The 16,751-nt window shown below is 39.6% G+C and overlaps 3 protein-coding genes across 3 annotated transcripts; 2 read left to right on the top strand and 1 right to left on the bottom strand.

Annotated features, from left to right (window-relative positions):
* Positions 1-667: 667 nt before the first annotated feature.
* grpel1 (GrpE-like 1, mitochondrial) lies at positions 668-4,545 on the top strand. Its single transcript, XM_074661842.1, has 4 exons — positions 668-817; positions 2,666-2,813; positions 3,364-3,445; positions 3,908-4,545. The coding sequence occupies exons 1-4, from the start codon at positions 750-752 to the stop codon at positions 4,252-4,254; spliced, it is 645 nt and encodes a 214-aa protein (XP_074517943.1). The 5' UTR covers positions 668-749; the 3' UTR covers positions 4,255-4,545.
* Positions 4,546-6,787: 2,242 nt separating this feature from the next.
* Positions 6,788-9,796, top strand: rwdd (RWD domain containing 4). The gene is made up of 6 exons (XM_074661972.1): positions 6,788-6,992; positions 7,509-7,589; positions 8,114-8,223; positions 8,555-8,705; positions 9,321-9,426; positions 9,658-9,796. The coding sequence occupies exons 1-6, from the start codon at positions 6,969-6,971 to the stop codon at positions 9,744-9,746; spliced, it is 561 nt and encodes a 186-aa protein (XP_074518073.1). The 5' UTR covers positions 6,788-6,968; the 3' UTR covers positions 9,747-9,796.
* Positions 9,797-11,650: 1,854 nt separating this feature from the next.
* On the bottom strand, positions 11,651-14,519 carry ing2 (inhibitor of growth family, member 2). The gene is made up of 2 exons (XM_074661879.1): positions 14,224-14,519; positions 11,651-12,872 (listed from the first exon to the last, which is right to left on the bottom strand). The coding sequence occupies exons 1-2, from the start codon at positions 14,366-14,368 to the stop codon at positions 12,172-12,174; spliced, it is 846 nt and encodes a 281-aa protein (XP_074517980.1). The 5' UTR covers positions 14,369-14,519; the 3' UTR covers positions 11,651-12,171.
* Between the last annotated feature and the right edge of the window lie 2,232 nt (positions 14,520-16,751).

Genomic DNA, 16,751 nt, shown 5'->3' on the forward strand with positions numbered 1-16,751 from the left:
ACTTTCTCTCACCCTTTCTGTCATGTTCCCATTCTTTTCTCAAAAATGGACTTGGATTGCGACGTTTGTGTTCTTTAGTCAGAGTCACCGTTATTCGACAAATATTTTCAAAAGAATATAAGAATTTTTAATCCAGTGTGCTGTCTGTGTACTAAACAAAACTTAATCACAGCTAAAATAGGGTTTTAATTAGGCACAAAAACTTTTGTCCAAATAACATTTAGGTCAAATAGTGCAATGGCAGGGCCTCAAAATGTGCAAAGGAGGAAAAGAGACTAACAGACTGAATCTGCATGAGCATGAGGTATATAAATTAATGAGTTCTGAGGCAGATGTCCATCAGAGTGATAAGCCCCTCTGTGTAAACTTTGTAGTAATTATACTACCTGCCCCTTAGTTAAACACTTGATCCCATCCTGAAACAGATCTTATTTCGCATTTTATAAAGCCCACCAGTGTCATGTAAAAGCGGTGAATGACTTCCAGCAAAATATCTAGGATGGGTAACCTTCTGTTAGGTAAAACTGTTCGAAAACTGTCCTTGGTCACATGTGCAAATTTCACCTTTAACTTTAGCTCAACCAAACTCAATCGTGTCGGCAAACTCTTGCCCAAATGTGATTGGTCGAACGCAGGAGGGTTTCTTCGTACTGGTTTTCGATTGGTTGAAAGCGCGATGTGATGTCATCATGGTTGAGTGTTCCGTCAGCGTGCGTTAGAGGAGCTTAGGTTTTCAGACAGAAGGAAACATGTCGAGCTGGTGTGTCCGCGCGGTGAGACAGAGCTACTCCTTGGTAGCTTCGCCTTCTTTCACCAGGTAAAAACTTTAGTAATGATCAAAATTGAACTCCTGACAGCTTACAGAGACTTTGTTTCAGTATTAACTGCTGTCATCCCAGGACGCGGCTTCACAGGCTGTTAGCAACATTAGCTTGACCTTTATGTGAAAATGTAGATTTTAATCCTCTGTTTGTGTGTGGATTTATGTTCAACCGACCCAAACTTAAGGGGAACCGAGGTTTACCTGTTGTGCATTGTTAGTAGGACTTAGCGTGTGAAGATGATGAAATAACCTGACGTAAGTTAGCTTAGCTCAGTGATCAGACAGTGGTAGAATGCTAAGCTAACATCTATCCATCTCGGATGTCTTAAATTTAACATATGTTTTCAGTAAATGAGCTGAAGTGTGGTGTAAAATTGAAATACTTGGACGCGTAATAGTGTTTTCTGTATGTGAACTCAAAGGAGAGCATGTCAAACCAAACTCCATTCACAAATCTGCTAATTTCATGTTTTATTCATCCTACTTGTTTTGCCTGAAGCTTAAAGTGTCATTTTGTAAGCTCAGTCTGACGTCATATATCCACAATTACCTGTTAATGAGAGCAGCATGGATCATGGCATAACATGTAATTCACTGAAATGGGCCTTTTCCTCGCATACTGATTCTAACAATTTTTAAACAGTTTTGTATGAAGGCTAATCATTTAATGACTTGTAAGTCAGTTGCATAACATCATTAGACCCAATGACAGTTGAACGGTTGTCATTGATGGTATTAAATCATTGTGAGGCCACCAGTGAGTGATAAACAACATGTACAGTATGCCTAGATTAAGTCTGTCTGTGATCATGACATTCATTAATATTGTGATGGCAATATGAAGTGCACTAAGCCAAATTCACACTAAACATGTTGTTTAAAACACCTCAAGTCTAATTTAAACAAGGAATGACAGAAGTCAGGGAAAAAAAGGAAAGAAATTGGAAGTAAAAGCCAAAACAAATAAAAACAGCAAGGTTAGTATTGAAAGAGGCAGTTTTAAAATATGTACAAGTTGGTGTGCAGTGTTGTATTATCTTTATTTGCTTTGTAACTCCTTTCTTACCAGAAAAAATCTTGTTTAGTTACAAAATCTCTATCCAAGTGAGTCCTGACCAGACACGGACAATACAGAGCAGAGCGCAAGACAGAACAAAAGTTATCAACAAGTAAATATTAAATGAATCAATACTTGTCAGGATTCAACTATAAGATGTGCACAAACTGATCCTTAATCCTAGTTTTAAAATAATCCAAACTAAACCAACTAATAACATAATCCAGTTTTAGGTGACCTCGTAGCTCAGACCAAGATGAAGGTGCCAAAACACTGAAAGCCTTGAGCGAGTTAGAGAAACGACAAACAGAAGTAGTTCAATGGACTGAAGGTTAAAGACACAGAGTCAGTAAAAAGCAAAAATGAGTATAAGTGAGTCATTACAAGGCAGCTGTAACAGGTAAGTTGTTTAGTGTATTCCATTATTATTTGCATACGGTGTAAAAGCTGATTTTCCCAAAGCATCCCAGACCTAGATGACCTGAGATTTCTGGATGGTTCGTACTGAATATAAAGAGCATAAAAAGCACAACTTTCATCATTTCATCACTTTTCCCCCTCTCTTATTCTGCACAATACCTGTGTCAACAACATCATCCTCCTGAGTGTGATGTAAATCCAAGAAGCAGTTTTTGCACCACTAAATTAGCACCATTTGATCAAAAAGTAACAGCAGAGATATATGTGTGAATGCATTTGATGGCCCACTGATGATGTTGAAGCTTAAGCATTATCTTAACATTTAGACAAAGTAACTAAGTAATGACATTGTTTCTGTCCTCCAGAGCATCGCCACGGTTGTTGTGCACAGCCACTCAGCAGAAGAATGGCCAGGGCCCAGAGGAGGAGGCTGAGAAGCCGGAGCAGAGCCCAGCAGAGAAAGCCCTGATGGAGGAGAAGACACAGCTGGATGAGCAGCTGAAGGAGATGACAGTGAGTCAGAATTGAGCTGCAGAAAACCTCACATCCAGAAGAATTCATTAAGGCCAAGTCCACACGTAGTCGGGTGTTTCTAAAACGAGTACCCCCCCTTATGTAATCTTTTCCATAAACAAATACAAACCGTTAACATTAGTCTTGATTAGCAGCAGGTAGCTAGACACTAAGAACATATTACTGTGTATGCCAACCTTACCTCTGATGGCCTGTGCACAGTTAATTATGTTTTGAGAGCTAGTTTCAGTTCACTTCAGCCTTTACTGGCACAGTACATAGATGGTCCTGCAGTGTTTTTTCCAAGCATGTAAGTGTGGACCAAGGTTGGCTCTGTGCTACTAACTCTGCTTTCATTGAAAATTTTCATTTATAAACAGAGCTCTGCAGTTTGAGATGAGCATCATTGACAGTCTGAAGAGGTATCAACCATGGCCATGGAATAATAGTTACCTGAATTTAGATCTGAGATCTCTGTCAACATAACTTTCTGTTTCTGGCATTAATTCCATTTCATACCAAGTTCTTCCCGTTTATCTCATGTCTTTAGGAAAAGTACAAGCGGGCCTTAGCAGACACAGAGAACCTCAGGAGGAGGAGTCAGAAGATGGTAGAGGACGCTAAGATATACGGTAAATACTTCTCACTGTTTGTAATCACCTTATTTTTCAGGTTACACCCCCTTTGACATGGATTACAGTGTGGAGATGTCCTGTGAGGTGAAGTGGTTTCAAATCAAATGGTCCCCTCTTCCACTAGATGGCACCAAACGACAATGTTAGCCTTTGACCAGAATGTGCCAACGTTACGTTTTCTTTAAAATTTTGTTTTTTTTATGAAGTTATTTATCTTTTCAGACAAGTATTTTAAGTCAGCTTAGTTCTGATTCCACTGAACTGTTGGATGTTTGCTTGTCACATCAGTCAAACCTGACAAAACACGGCATACTTTGAGGGGAAAACATGTTTTTTCTTCACCTCGGCCCCCCTCTGCTTTTTTTCCTCTGTCTTCACACGTAAAAGATTGTGTTTCGAAACACTACTGCAGGAGGAAAACTCCCTTTGCTTTAACATCTGTCTTTTGTACATCACCAGGGATTCAGGGCTTCTGTAAGGACCTGCTGGAGGTGGCTGATATCTTGGAGAAAGCCACAGAAAGTGTCCCTAAAGAGGAGGTGACGAGCCAGAACCCTCACCTTAAGAACCTGTATGACGGCCTGGTGATGACAGAGGTCCAGATCCAGAAGGTGTTCACCAAACACGGCCTCGTCAAGCTCAACCCTGATGGGCAGAAGTTTGACCCCTATGAACATGAGGCACTCTTCCACGCCCCCGTGGAGGGAAAGGAGCCGGGTACTGTTGCCATTGTTACCAAAGTAGGCTACAAGCTTCACGGCCGCACACTCAGGCCTGCACTGGTGGGCGTGGCCAAGGCTCCTTAGAGTTCATGATGTAACTGTGACAGAGTGGGGTTTGTTTTGTTGCCTGAGCAATGAATAGGCTTGGGTACAGCAGACTGGTCGAGGCACCCCCACACACCTTTTCCCACAGTTCTTTTCTCTCAACAGTCCACCCTGAGGTGCCTCAAAGACACAGGACGCCACCTGAACTGGACTCTGTATCTGGACTATCTCCACCAGCTTTAAGATGCACAATAACATTCAGTTTGAGTCACTTCAGAGGTGGCTGTTTAGAGATTTTAATACAAACTCACTGGATATAGAGGCAGAGAGCATAATGTTTTCTCTACAGTCACAAATCTACCTAACAGAGAGGCAGGTGTCCAGTTTAAAATCCACAACAGATGGAGTAGTGCTGATTCTGAACTGGTGGTATCATTCCAGTTTTTAGTTTCGATCCCAGTCATTTAAACCTGATTTAATTCTCTGTTCATGTTTGTGAGTTCTTAATTCATCCTGTGAATAAAGTCTGGAATAGTATTTAAAGATCTGATGAAAGGTCTGAGGTGTGACTTTGTACTGAGTTGGACTTAAAGTCTGTATAATCCAAAAATCTTCAGGCTCCTGTAAGTTTGGTCCTTGTTACAGCTCAGTACAAAGCTCAGTTGTGCTGGATAGTGCAGTAAAAACATTGTGGATCATCGTGGATCATCATGAACCATCAGAGCATCAGAATAAAGTGACCAACTTTAACCAAGTGTCTGGTTTCAGATTTGTCTGATCATGAAATTTAAGTTCTCTCACTCATCCAGGTGCCATGGTGTTCATCCTGTCAACCACAGAGCGAGAAGGGCTGAACAATAGAAGATGCATACAGTAAAGAGAAAAATACAAGCATTTAAATCTTTACAGAAATAAAACATTGAGATTTAGTGTTTGTGTCATCTGTTAACACCAGAAAATAACAGCAAATTCTCACTTCTTTCCATTTTCTTATGATTTAATTCATTGAGACATGTTTGTACACCTCATACACAAGCATCAACCTGTGGTAAATTCATTAGTGTTGAATTCTGCAGCTCATCAAGTGTCTGCTTGAGACTGGCTGCAGAAACACAGAGCTTCTTTATTTTATGACTAGCCTGAAACTTTTGTTATGTGTTTTAATGTTTGTTGATGGCCACCTAGGAAGACAACTCAGCTGATTGTATGCAAAAACAAGTAATTGTCTCGATGGAAGAAAATTATAGAATGGAAAAGATAGAATATGGCTTGATTGTCATTGCACCACAAAATTGGAGCGCAGAATCTTTGTGAGTGCAGATAATTAGTTTAAAAAGAATTAAACCAAACATAAATCAAAACTATAGGATAAAAGTAGCATACTCACACACAACATTCAACCCACTGCATGGTCCCTACCTACACACTTGTGAACTCAAGTCAAGCACTATTTTGTATTTGGATCGGTTATAGCTTCAGGGTCAAAAAGTTTTTTTAACCTATTTGTTGTGGTTTTAATCGTTCTGAATCTTCTACCAGAGGGCAGCAGTTCAAACAGGTGGTGACTTGGTTGTGACAGGTCCTTGAGGATATTTTGGACCCTTTTCAGGCACCGGCAGTTGAAGAGATGAAGAACAGAGGGCACCCAATGATTTTTTGGGGTAGTTGTGATGACCTTCTGGATGCCTTTATTTCTGCTGCACATCACACGCAGAATGAAAACATACTTTTAGTGACACAGTGGTGGAATCAAACAAGCGGTTTCTGTTCCATGTGGTTTTTCCTGGAGAGCCCAAGGGACTAGAGCTTCTGCTGTGCCTTTTTGACTTTTTGATCTTTTGAATGTTGCAGTAGTGTTGGTGTTTTAAGTTAGGTCCTCCTTTATTTAGACACCAAGGAAGCTTATCTTATGAGCACTATATTGTGCCCGCAGTATAAAAAAAAAAAGTGGATTTAAGGGGCTCTGTAATTTTTGCCATCTTGAGATTACATTAATTGTGACGTTACATTATCCTATGTGAATAAAGACTGATTGATAAATGGGTCTTTACACCCATTATACATTTATTTGCTGTTTACTTGGCAGTAATTACACATTTTAAAGCTACAAATTTTCCTCCTTTATCTCTATTATTTTATTTTATTTATTTACTCTTTTTTCTCCTTTCTGTCTCTTCTCTCTTTTATCATTATTATTTGTTTTAATTTGCACTAAATTAAAAAACAACCCAGGGGGCATACTGTATCTGCTATAGCACACTATTGTATGATATTTATGTTTTTTTACTTCTGTATCTGTTTGTATTTTTGTTACTGATATCAGGTGTTGCTCAATCTATTCATTCCATCTTGTGCTCTACCGTTTGTCTCTGTATTTTTTCTTCTGTTCTGTATTGCCTCCTAATAAAAATATATATATATAAAAAAAAAAGCTACAAATTCAAAACAGGAGTGCCTTTTCGACATTTCCCGTTTTTGAATTCTTAATATTTTTATTTGCATAAATATTATGGGTGACCAGCTTTCAGTTGATGTACAGTTCAGAAAATCTCGTTGAGTATTTTAAAAATTAAATCAGGGTAAGTAGATATCTACTGCGCATGCGTCGCTTATCATGGTAGCCGTCGTTGAGAGAGAAGTTGGAAGATTAACATAGTAAAGTTTTAATGGCAAAAATGGGTCATTAACGTCGAATTATTTATACTTTTGAAACTCTTAAGAGGAGTTTATAACACACAAGCTTTAAGAAAATCATGTCAGCGAACGAGGATCAAGAGGTATGAATGTTTGATAGCTGCTAGCTGCTGTTAGCGGCTAAATGCTAACTGCTTGGCTCAAGTGTGACTAGCATGTTAGCCTGAAAGCGTTTATGTTCACTAGTCATCAGTTCGAGCCAACACTTTAAGTGTTATACAGCGTAAAATAAATCTGCTAAGCGTAATTATCAGTCGGCATGGAGTGTTAAATTAGCCTAGAGCTGTAAAGCATGAAATAATCACAGATGATGTGTCACGCCAAACTCCATTTAAAATGACGTGAGTTTTGGATTTCAGTGTAGACGACAAAATGAGTCAGATAAACCAAAAATCAAACATTTTTCTTATCAATTAACTTCATTGAAGGTATTCGGCTGTATAGTTTTCCATTATCAACTGTTAAACACGGAGTACTGACCCAATTGTGTGAGGTATTGGTCGCAGTGGGTTTTATCAATGCCAGGTTTCATAGTTGAAATTTCTGAATGGGGTTTGGTGCGGAATCTCTCTCTATAACCTGTCACGCTTCAATTGCAGATGGAGCTGGAGGCTCTTCGCTCCATCTATGAGGGGGATGAATGTTTCAAAGAGATCAGCCCTGTCTCCTTTCAGTTCAGGGTGAGTACTGCAATCTGTTAGTTTTATCAAAACTTTAACACAAAACAAATACGTTTTGAAATTCAAAAAGTATTGTACAAGAATTTAGAAAACCCTGTATGAGTCTGGCATTTTCTGTCTGTTACTTGAGAAAGTGGTTATTTTATGAATTCTAGACTAACTATATGTGAACCATGAATCTCTGAAATACTTGTTTTTTTCGTGACATTTAGCACAGAATACCAGTGTTTTGAAGTTTCCACAAGTAGTCATGGTTTGGGGTGTCTGTCATCTGCTGAGTCAGTGCAGCCATTTACCAGGAACTTGTAGAGCACTTCATGTGTCCTTCTGCTGACAAGCTTTATGGAGATGCTAAACTCATTTCCCAGCAGGAGCACCACTTGCCACCTGCCCACAGCATCAAAACTTCTACCTATTTTGTACAAACCATTATGTTGCTGTGTTTGACTAACCAGCCAACTCACCAGACCTAATTTCTAATGTCATTTCATCTTGTCTCTCTACATTTTCATGCTTTAAAACAGATAGGAGACCTTGAAGACACAAAAGCCTTCCTCCTGGATGTGACGTGGCCAGAGACGTACCCTGAAACATCCCCACAAATAAACCTTGATGCCTTTTTCAATAACAGAATGTAAGTTCGAAGACAGGGCTGAGTATTGGTTTCGCCCTCTCTTAGCTGACTGATGACTGACAGTTGATACATGATGATGATGTTCTGAGGAGCACTTGATTGCGAGAAATTTAAATACATGTGGCATGTGTTAATCTAGGCTCATGTGAGATGCATTTAAGAACCCCAGCACCCAGAAAATGTTAACCATGAGACTTAAAAACTTCTTTTGAGTATATTCTTTGACATTGCACACAAAGCATGATACATCAGCTCTGTATTTTTGCTGCTGAATGCATGTGCTCATTAATGGGGTTAATATCATGCTGTTTCCGCTCTTTATGTTGCACAGCTCTGCAGAAACAAAGCAGCTCATCCTGTCAAAGCTGGAAGAACAGGTGGAGGCTAACCTGGGCACTGCCATGATGTACACTCTGTTTGAGTGGGCCAAGGAGAACCAGGAGGCTCTGATGGAAAATCACAAACCTGTAGTCACTGCGTTGGTTAGTAAAACTCATTGGCTGCGTTTTCATGCTGCCAAAATTCAGATTAAGGTCAATATTGTGGTTTCTGAAACGTTCAGAATAATCGATTTACATGCGTGAGCAAAAAGAGTTAGTCCTTTTCACATTGGTATCTTGATCAAAACAGCAAAGCATGGACAACATCTCCACACACTGAGAACATCATGACGCAGTGTGCGTCATTTCTCCTACTTCTTGCTGTATCCATGACAACAGCAGCAGCAACAACAACAGCAGCAGCCTGCTGGACTTCCTGTTCTCAAAAGACCAGGATTCCTTTCGAGCAGAACTTGCACGGAACACAAACTAATGTTCCTTTGATTGGGATATCCTGATAGGGCGTATACATGACAAAATATTCAGGTTACAAAAGGACTAGCCCAGGGGTGATTTTTGTGTTTTTAAAAACCAGAATATAAGCATATTCTGGTCTTTAAAAAGGTAAATTGAAGCATATGTGGCCCTTGCACAGTCGGTTTATTGCTTGTATTGCTAACATGAAAGGGTGTTTTTAGCATAATGCCTGTTAAACATACAGAGATCTTTTTATGTTCTTTAATGTAGGTAACGTTTACTAACTCTTTGCCCTTGCAGACGATATCCAGCAGTGATGTTACATCTGTCACTTCTACAGCCAAGAAGAAGGAGAAGAAGGAGCAGCTGACCAAAGCTCAGAAGAGGAGGATCATCAACAGAACAGGTAAAACTGTCCCAATGCTGCACACCAGGAAGGAAATGATTGTATTTTGAGTATCTGAGGGGCTTGTATGCCTTCCTTCAGGGAGGATAGGAAAGGAAAGAGAGAAAGAAATCAGAAGTGACAGTGAATGACCTACAATCTAGCTGAAATAATTAATTAATGCTTTACACACACCAGGGTTTTATCAAATATCTGTTTTTATGGTTGTATTCCAATGTTTTCTGCTCTCAGATAACAAAGGTGAACTGCCAAGAGGTTGGAACTGGGTGGATGTGATTAAAGTAGGTCCATTTCCTTTTTTCTTCAAGCTAGAGCTCTAAATCAGTCAGACTCACTGTGAACCTTTCTGAATTCTTCTGTCTTTTTCTCCGTGCCATTACCTCCTCCTGATGCTCCAGCATGTAAGTAAAAACAGATACTTTACATTTAAAACTCAACACAATGCTTCATTCTGTGATTGTTTTCTTCTTCTTGTGTTTCAGCTGAGTAGAACAGGAGGGAAAGATGACGAGTAGCTCTGCCTGCTCTGATCTGCTGCTTCATGATGAACTGGACTGTGTGCAGCGTGTTGATTCTGCAGCCACGTCTCGATGCCTTCACTTCTTTCAACATTAACCCTCAACATGTCCACTCTCACCCTGAGGAGAGACGTAGAGGTCCAGCAGTGAATCACTGGAGGACCTCTCTGTTTCTGTGTGAGGAGAAAGACGCGCTCAGTCATCCCTCAGGGTGGCACATGTCTGAGAGACTCTGTCACTGCCATGTTTTCAGCCCAGCTGTCGGCTGCAATCGCAACGCTGGCTGAAGTTTTAGTGAAGGTTGTGTCAAAGTGTCAGGTAGCTTCATGCAGTTACTTTAATGTATGGTAACTTTATGAAAGCAGAGGAATTTCAAAAACACAAAATGTTACAACTTTCACCAGTTTCTTATTTTGACAGATGTAAGGTTTAATGTAAAAATGAACAAATTCCACATTTTTATATTTAAATAAAAAAAGATTTGGTCCAAAAATTGTCTTTGGTTTGATGACTTAGGTTTGATTTATGAGGGATCAATAAATCTTTGAATCAGACTGGTCCGTGGTTTAAAATGGGTTCACATCACTAGAATCATTCACATCAAAAAATGAATTAATAAAATTATCTCTTTAACATTATTTAGTATAAGTTTGTTTGTATATGTAGGTGATACCCCAGGAATAAATAGGTAGTGTTAAATATTAACCCTTAATTGACACATCAAACTGAATTTATATCTCATTATTTAATCTTTTTAACACATACTTATGACTTATAAACTCATCAATTTGAATGTCGTCTCATTGCTGATTTTTTTATCTTTTCTTTACATCTTTTTAATCGTACCCTTTTATCCTATTAGTAATTTACTGTTTTCATAATTTGTCCATCATTTCCAATATTTTCTCATTTCAACTTTTTTTCTCATTTCAACTCGCATGACATCACCTCATATATCTGACTTTGTCATCAGAATCCAATATTGTTTTTTAACTTTGCATTTTGAAGTTGTATCTTCAATTTATCTTGTTTCTGTCTCATAATTTCTACTTTTTTGCTTTGATCTTGACTTCCTTTTAATATAATTATGATTCACAATCTCCAAAATTTGACTCTTCATCCTATTTCGACTTAATCTCTCAGGATCATTACTTTGTCTTTTTCTAATATCTATTCATTTGTTTCTGTATTTCACCCATTGATTGACTTTTCCCACTGTTTGTAATAGAGAAATTAAAGGGAATAGGAAGATATTACTCAAGTCAGGCAGAAAGGACTAGGCCCAACATGACTGAAAAAACCTCTGTTCTTGTCTTAATTTATAAAAAACTCACTTTTGTGAAGACAGCTCGTTACTTCCTGCAGCTGATTTATCGTCATAAAACGGCTACTCACCCACAAAACCAGATTTTTTTAAGTGCAGGCACAGCTGGCTGAAGCTTTTCTGACCCCACCATGTTTCCAAATGATGTCATTTACAACAAGTTACCATTTTAAAAGCCAAAGGCTTCAGCTGGAGACAAAATTATAGTATTTGTCACTTACACTGAACATAAGTAATGACTAGTAGGGAATTTAAACCTGAAGGTCAGAGTTTATGCAAAAGATGAAGATAATGTATGTGCTCATTTTCAATTAAGTAGAGGTCAGTGTAATGAGATATAATCCAACATCAGACAGTAGATTGAAAAGAGAGTTTGATGCAGAAATAGGAGAAAACTGGATGCTTATACTTTGTTTTAATGAATATAAAAAGAAATGTACACGATAATGAGAGTGAAGCAGTGAGAACAAAAAAGTCCACATGATGATGTCTTAGAGTCCCGTCAGCAGGCTCCTCGTCCTTAAATATCATCTCTGTAAACATAAACATATGTAGAAACATCACCCTACAGATACACACACTGGTTCAAAGAACTAAGAAGATTCAAGAAAAAAAAACAGAATTTTTGGGGACCTCATCCAGAGAAATCAAAAGGAGCTCTTGTTTCTTTTTTCCACAAGTAAAACTGAACCTGACAGAAAGCTCTGGAAGAGGACGGCAGCTAGGAAGTGATGATTCTGGCAGCAGGTGGATCCCTGCAGCCTGAAGGCGTCTCAGGATCAATCACAGCAATCACATCTGGTCTTTGATTAGGAATAAGCGCTGCTACTGACAGACTTCGATTGTGCTCTTAAACTGTTTTCACTCCGGCAGTCCAACAGTCTGAACCCTCTCAGCTGACCACTACCTGGACCTGCGCTCCTTTCTGTTTTTGTCCAGGCTTTTGTCCATCGTCTTTTCGTTGTCCCCTCTACATTTAGGGCAGTACCACTTCCCCTTGGGTTTGTATGTGAGCCCCACACAGGAGAAGTGGAACCACTCAATGGGGCACTGGTCGTTGTCACAGCCGATCATCTCGCCGTACGACACCTGCTCACAGAGGCAGTATGTGGGCTCATTGGGGTCGATGGCAAAGTCCACCGGCGAGGCGTCCCGCTCCTGTTTGGACTTACGCTTCTTCTTCTTTGCAGACTTTGACTTCTTCTCCCGTGGAGGAGGGATGGACAGCTCCTCCACAGGGTCGTCCACCAGAGAGCCGTTAGCCGATAGGTGGTTCGAGTCCCGGCTCTCACTGTTCCGCTGTCGCCTTGGACGGCGTGCTGAGGTGCGTTCAGGAGCTGGAGAGTCTTGGACGCTGGAGCGGCGCTCTGTGGGGAGACGTTCAGCCTCACTGGGCTCCTGCAGGCACAGAGAGTGCGAGTCCATCTGACGGGACCGGTTCTCCACCAGCTCTGTCATCTGGGTCACTACATGAATCTTCTCATCACCAAGCTCCTGGCTGATGATGAGAGCTCTCTGCAGCTGGACCTGCAGACGCTTCCTCTGGGCAGCATCCTGCTCTGCTTTGTACTTCTCAAACACATCATCCACCTCCTTCAGCACCTCTGAAGAGACAAATACGGGGACAAGGAGGAAAGATGTTAAACCTCAGTGACACACAGCAAAGGAAAATAAAGATAAAAATGTTATAAGTGATAAGTATTAAGCCTCCAGAACACTAAAGTTGGAAGTTTACCTCATAATCCGGTTGGTTATTTTTATGGTACTAATGCATCAAATAGGCTTTGTAATAAATTCAGACTTACTAAGTAGCTCATGTTTAGAGACACTTTGGTTTTTTTTCTTTGATTTAGAATTACCCATATGTCACAAAATGGAGGGACTACACTTCAAGAAGGGGGAAATGATGACAATTCGCCCACCAGTGGGTAGTAATGCGTGGTTTAAACAGCAGTTTAACACAGAGAAGAAGAAGGCGAACGAGAGCTGAAGCTGCAGGAAATGACGGCGGTCAGATGTTAAGGGGGGTTCGCTTAGAAGAGGAGTCATCCGGCTCTGCAGCTCACACTCGACGGAGCGGAGTGGACGAGCAGAGGCCGTGCAAACCCTCCAGGACGTCTAATCTCGTTTTATAACAGTTTAAATTTAGAGAGTCGTCATTTCTTTCAATGTAACTCCTACAATGTCTCTGAGATGTCGAAGAAGTCACGTTAACCGCGGCTGCCTGCAGCTTGCAGCTTAACCGTGCGTCAGCACAAGCAAAAATAAGGATTGTTTTTACGTCCAAGAGTAGTTGGTGTACACCCCGATCATTTCAAGTGTTTCACGCCTCAATGGGCAGATTTTTTTCTCTTCTAGACATTTTACGTCTTAATTCAGAATAACGGTTAACATTAATTTTACAGTCAGTGTTTAATGTAAATACACGCTCAAGTTTGTGCATTGTTTTCCTAATAATCCTCCGCGATAACACCACGGTGGGCGGCAGTGTGTACATGGGGAAAAAGTTAAAATTGTCTCATTAAATAAAGTTACATTTGAATGAAAATTATGCCGAATTCTTTAGCAAAGATTACTGAATAATCTCATGTGTTTTGTTAGGTAATAAAATTTACATACACTCTCGGCGGGTAATGAATATAAAATTTCAGCCTTTTCCTAAGGGAGTTTGGTGCAAGACACAAAACAGCACGGACAGTATGCGGGCTGTTAGTACAAAAAGACGGCTGACTCGTTCAGGAAGACCCACGCGTGGGTGAAGTTATCAGAGAGAATTTCATCGGTTAGATTTCCTGATTTTGGAGAGAGCGTTTGGACTCATGGGTTCAGTTTTCGCAAAATGGGAACAAGGCTGGCGCCTGCTCCTCCATTTCAGCAAACCCCGCAGACTGCCGCTAATGTTTCAGTATTTAACACTTAACTGTGAGTAAGGAGAGGAACATGGAGACACGGTACCTTGATACTTTGCATCGATCTCTCGGAGCAGGGAAACATTTCTTTGTATGTCCAAAGGCAGGGACTCCACACATTCCAGGTAATCCTCCACATAGTTGACCAGTTGCTGCGACTTGTCGGTGTTCGGATAGTGATGGCCCAACATCGTCTCTGCGATGCATAGAGGCGCTGAAACAATGTGGAAGAAATGTGAAAAATATTCTGTTAAAAATCAAAAGCTTGTCGACTTTGCAGCTTGTAGGGCAGTCCCAGGGAGCAGTTCACTTCAAACAAAACTACACACACTGCGCATGCGGGAGTATTTTCCTTATTTGGTATTGTACAGTTTCCTTGCATTTGTCGTCACGGAAGGCGGGGCCTGTTGGGTTTGAGGCCACGGGATTGGCGGAGAGCGGCTTCATTATAATAAGATTTTCCCGGGAGATCAAACCCATGATGAAGTTGGAGACATAGAGTTCCAGTGTTTAGACGGGGACCAAACGTGAGCTGTTATTATTTTTACATTATAATTGAAGAATAAATATTACGATACATAAATAAAGTAAGAGTTCTGTCTTACCCAAGTGTTTAGAGTAATATATACAACATTTAAAAGATAAAGTACGAGCAAAGGACTAGAAGTAAGCCATATTCATTTAAAAGATTGTCTCCTCAAAAAAAGAGATTTATTTTGCTTTTTTATGTGCTCCTGCTTTTCATTTTATGTCTTAATAATACCAAATAATATGACTTGTTATCACATTTCTATTCAGTGACTGAAAAGTTGATTGAAAAGGAAAATCTGTTGTAACACTGAATATTATAACATAATGAAAATGTAGCCTATTGGATACATGGACTCAAGGTTTTTATTTTATATTTGTACATGGACCAACAGTCCAGACACATAAGAATTTGTGTGCAAGACTCTCACACAGTCAACAATGTATGAAAATTTAAATAAAGGATATACAGTAATTTAAATAGAGAATATAAAAAAAACATTAGGGCACTAAAACACTGTACAAGGGAGGTAATATACATATGGTGGCGATGTACACACAAGACGTGTGATAAGTACACAAGAGGTGATGATATATACACAATTATTTAAATATTACACAGTTGGTGATATGTATCCAAGAATTTAAAGAGGGTAATGGTTGCTAAAACAAATAGTTTTAACTAAACATCCAACCCTCTTACCCTCCAGACTTATTTTCCTAACTACTTCCTTTTTTGCACAGACAACAAAAGGAAAAAGAGGGAAACAAAATGACAACACAACTAAGGAAGTGGTCCGTGTCTAGGGAACTGATGGCAGGTGGTATCACAAATCAATTTTGTGATACATAAATTAAGGTCAACACAATAAGAAGACAAAAACATATTACTTAGAACAGCCAGATCATGATAGAGATCCTGTCCTCGGATCTTGTTCCCAAGCCTCTTGAGTAAAAGTGCACTCCACATGAACAGTAAATCTGTATACGTGAAAAAGTATGTCATGACATGGATATACAGACAAAGGCTTTATCCTGATCTTATTTAAACACATCATATGCAATTTCTAGTTTCAGCCAACAGGTAGTCAAATCTGTAACAAGAAATAAGACTCAAGCCTGCCAACTTTAAATACCCTTGGTCTGTTCCAGAGAGAATCAATCTGAATGAGTCAAATAATGATGGTTGTACTCATCAGTTTTCAACTTTCTTCATCCTTGAATTTCTTTATCTAAGCACAATCTGGTTTCACACATATGGGGATGTAAATACAGAAAAAAACTATGAAAGCAGATATGGCAAATATTCATTCACATCAGCATCATCTGCTCTTCACTTAGTCACATGTCCGAGGTGAAAACAGGCCTGACTCTGACATAATGAGGGTTCCTACTTTGAGCTGAGTGTCTTTTCAGAGTGAATTTAGACAGCGTTACAGTAAACCATGTGATGGCATGAATGTGTGATGGAGGGACATATCTTATTTCCTCTTTCTTTGTGTCACATGAGGTCAGGAATTGTTCTCACTCCTGCTGTTTGATACTGATTAAGGACACATTTAAACTCCTCAAAATATAACAATTCTGTTTTCCCTGAACTTTAAAGCTAGTTATGATGCTATTCCACACATGCAAATTTGCTGCAACAACTAACATGGCCTTTGTTTTTCCTTCTACGGGTGCTGCTAGCTTATCACGATTAGCATAAGTCCAGAGTATTACCACCACTGTGAACACAAATGACTGAAACCAATTTAAGTGCCATGAAAACTCCTTAACTTATGTATTGCTATTATCATTAAATCTTATGTCTAAAAGTGCTATCAGTACAACTAAAAACTTGTCCAGCACTGCTATTACTCTGACTAATAGTACTGCACTTTCTACCTTTGCAGCTGCTTAACTACTGCTACCAGTGAGGTGAGGTGCTATATTTTACTGGTACTGAAACTTTAAATACTTAGTTTAAAACAAAAAAAAAACGGACAGTCTGATATTGCCATTTATCGACTACTCTAACCACTGTTAGCAGAGGCTGTTTGTGCT

This window comes from Halichoeres trimaculatus, unplaced genomic scaffold, assembly GCF_033239565.1.
Source record: "Halichoeres trimaculatus isolate MK-OKI-2021-1 unplaced genomic scaffold, fHalTri1.1 fHalTri1_scaffold_22, whole genome shotgun sequence".
Classification (NCBI taxonomy): Eukaryota; Metazoa; Chordata; class Actinopteri; order Labriformes; family Labridae; genus Halichoeres; species Halichoeres trimaculatus.

Coding starts and splice junctions, on each gene's coding strand:
- grpel1 (XM_074661842.1), top strand. CDS start 750: ATGTCGAGCTGGTGTGTCCGCGCGGTGAGACAGAGCTACTCCTTGGTA. Junction 818..2,665: donor GCTTCGCCTTCTTTCACCAG/GTAAAAACTTTA, acceptor TCTGTCCTCCAG/AGCATCGCCACGGTTGTTGT. Junction 3,446..3,907: donor AGAGGACGCTAAGATATACG/GTAAATACTTCT, acceptor GTACATCACCAG/GGATTCAGGGCTTCTGTAAG.
- rwdd (XM_074661972.1), top strand. CDS start 6,969: ATGTCAGCGAACGAGGATCAAGAG. Junction 7,590..8,113: donor CTGTCTCCTTTCAGTTCAGG/GTGAGTACTGCA, acceptor GCTTTAAAACAG/ATAGGAGACCTTGAAGACAC. Junction 8,706..9,320: donor AACCTGTAGTCACTGCGTTG/GTTAGTAAAACT, acceptor TTGCCCTTGCAG/ACGATATCCAGCAGTGATGT.
- ing2 (XM_074661879.1), bottom strand. CDS start 14,368: ATGTTGGGCCATCACTATCCGAACACCGACAAGTCGCAGCAACTGGTC. Junction 12,873..14,223: donor GATCGATGCAAAGTATCAAG/GTACCGTGTCTC, acceptor TTGTCTCTTCAG/AGGTGCTGAAGGAGGTGGAT.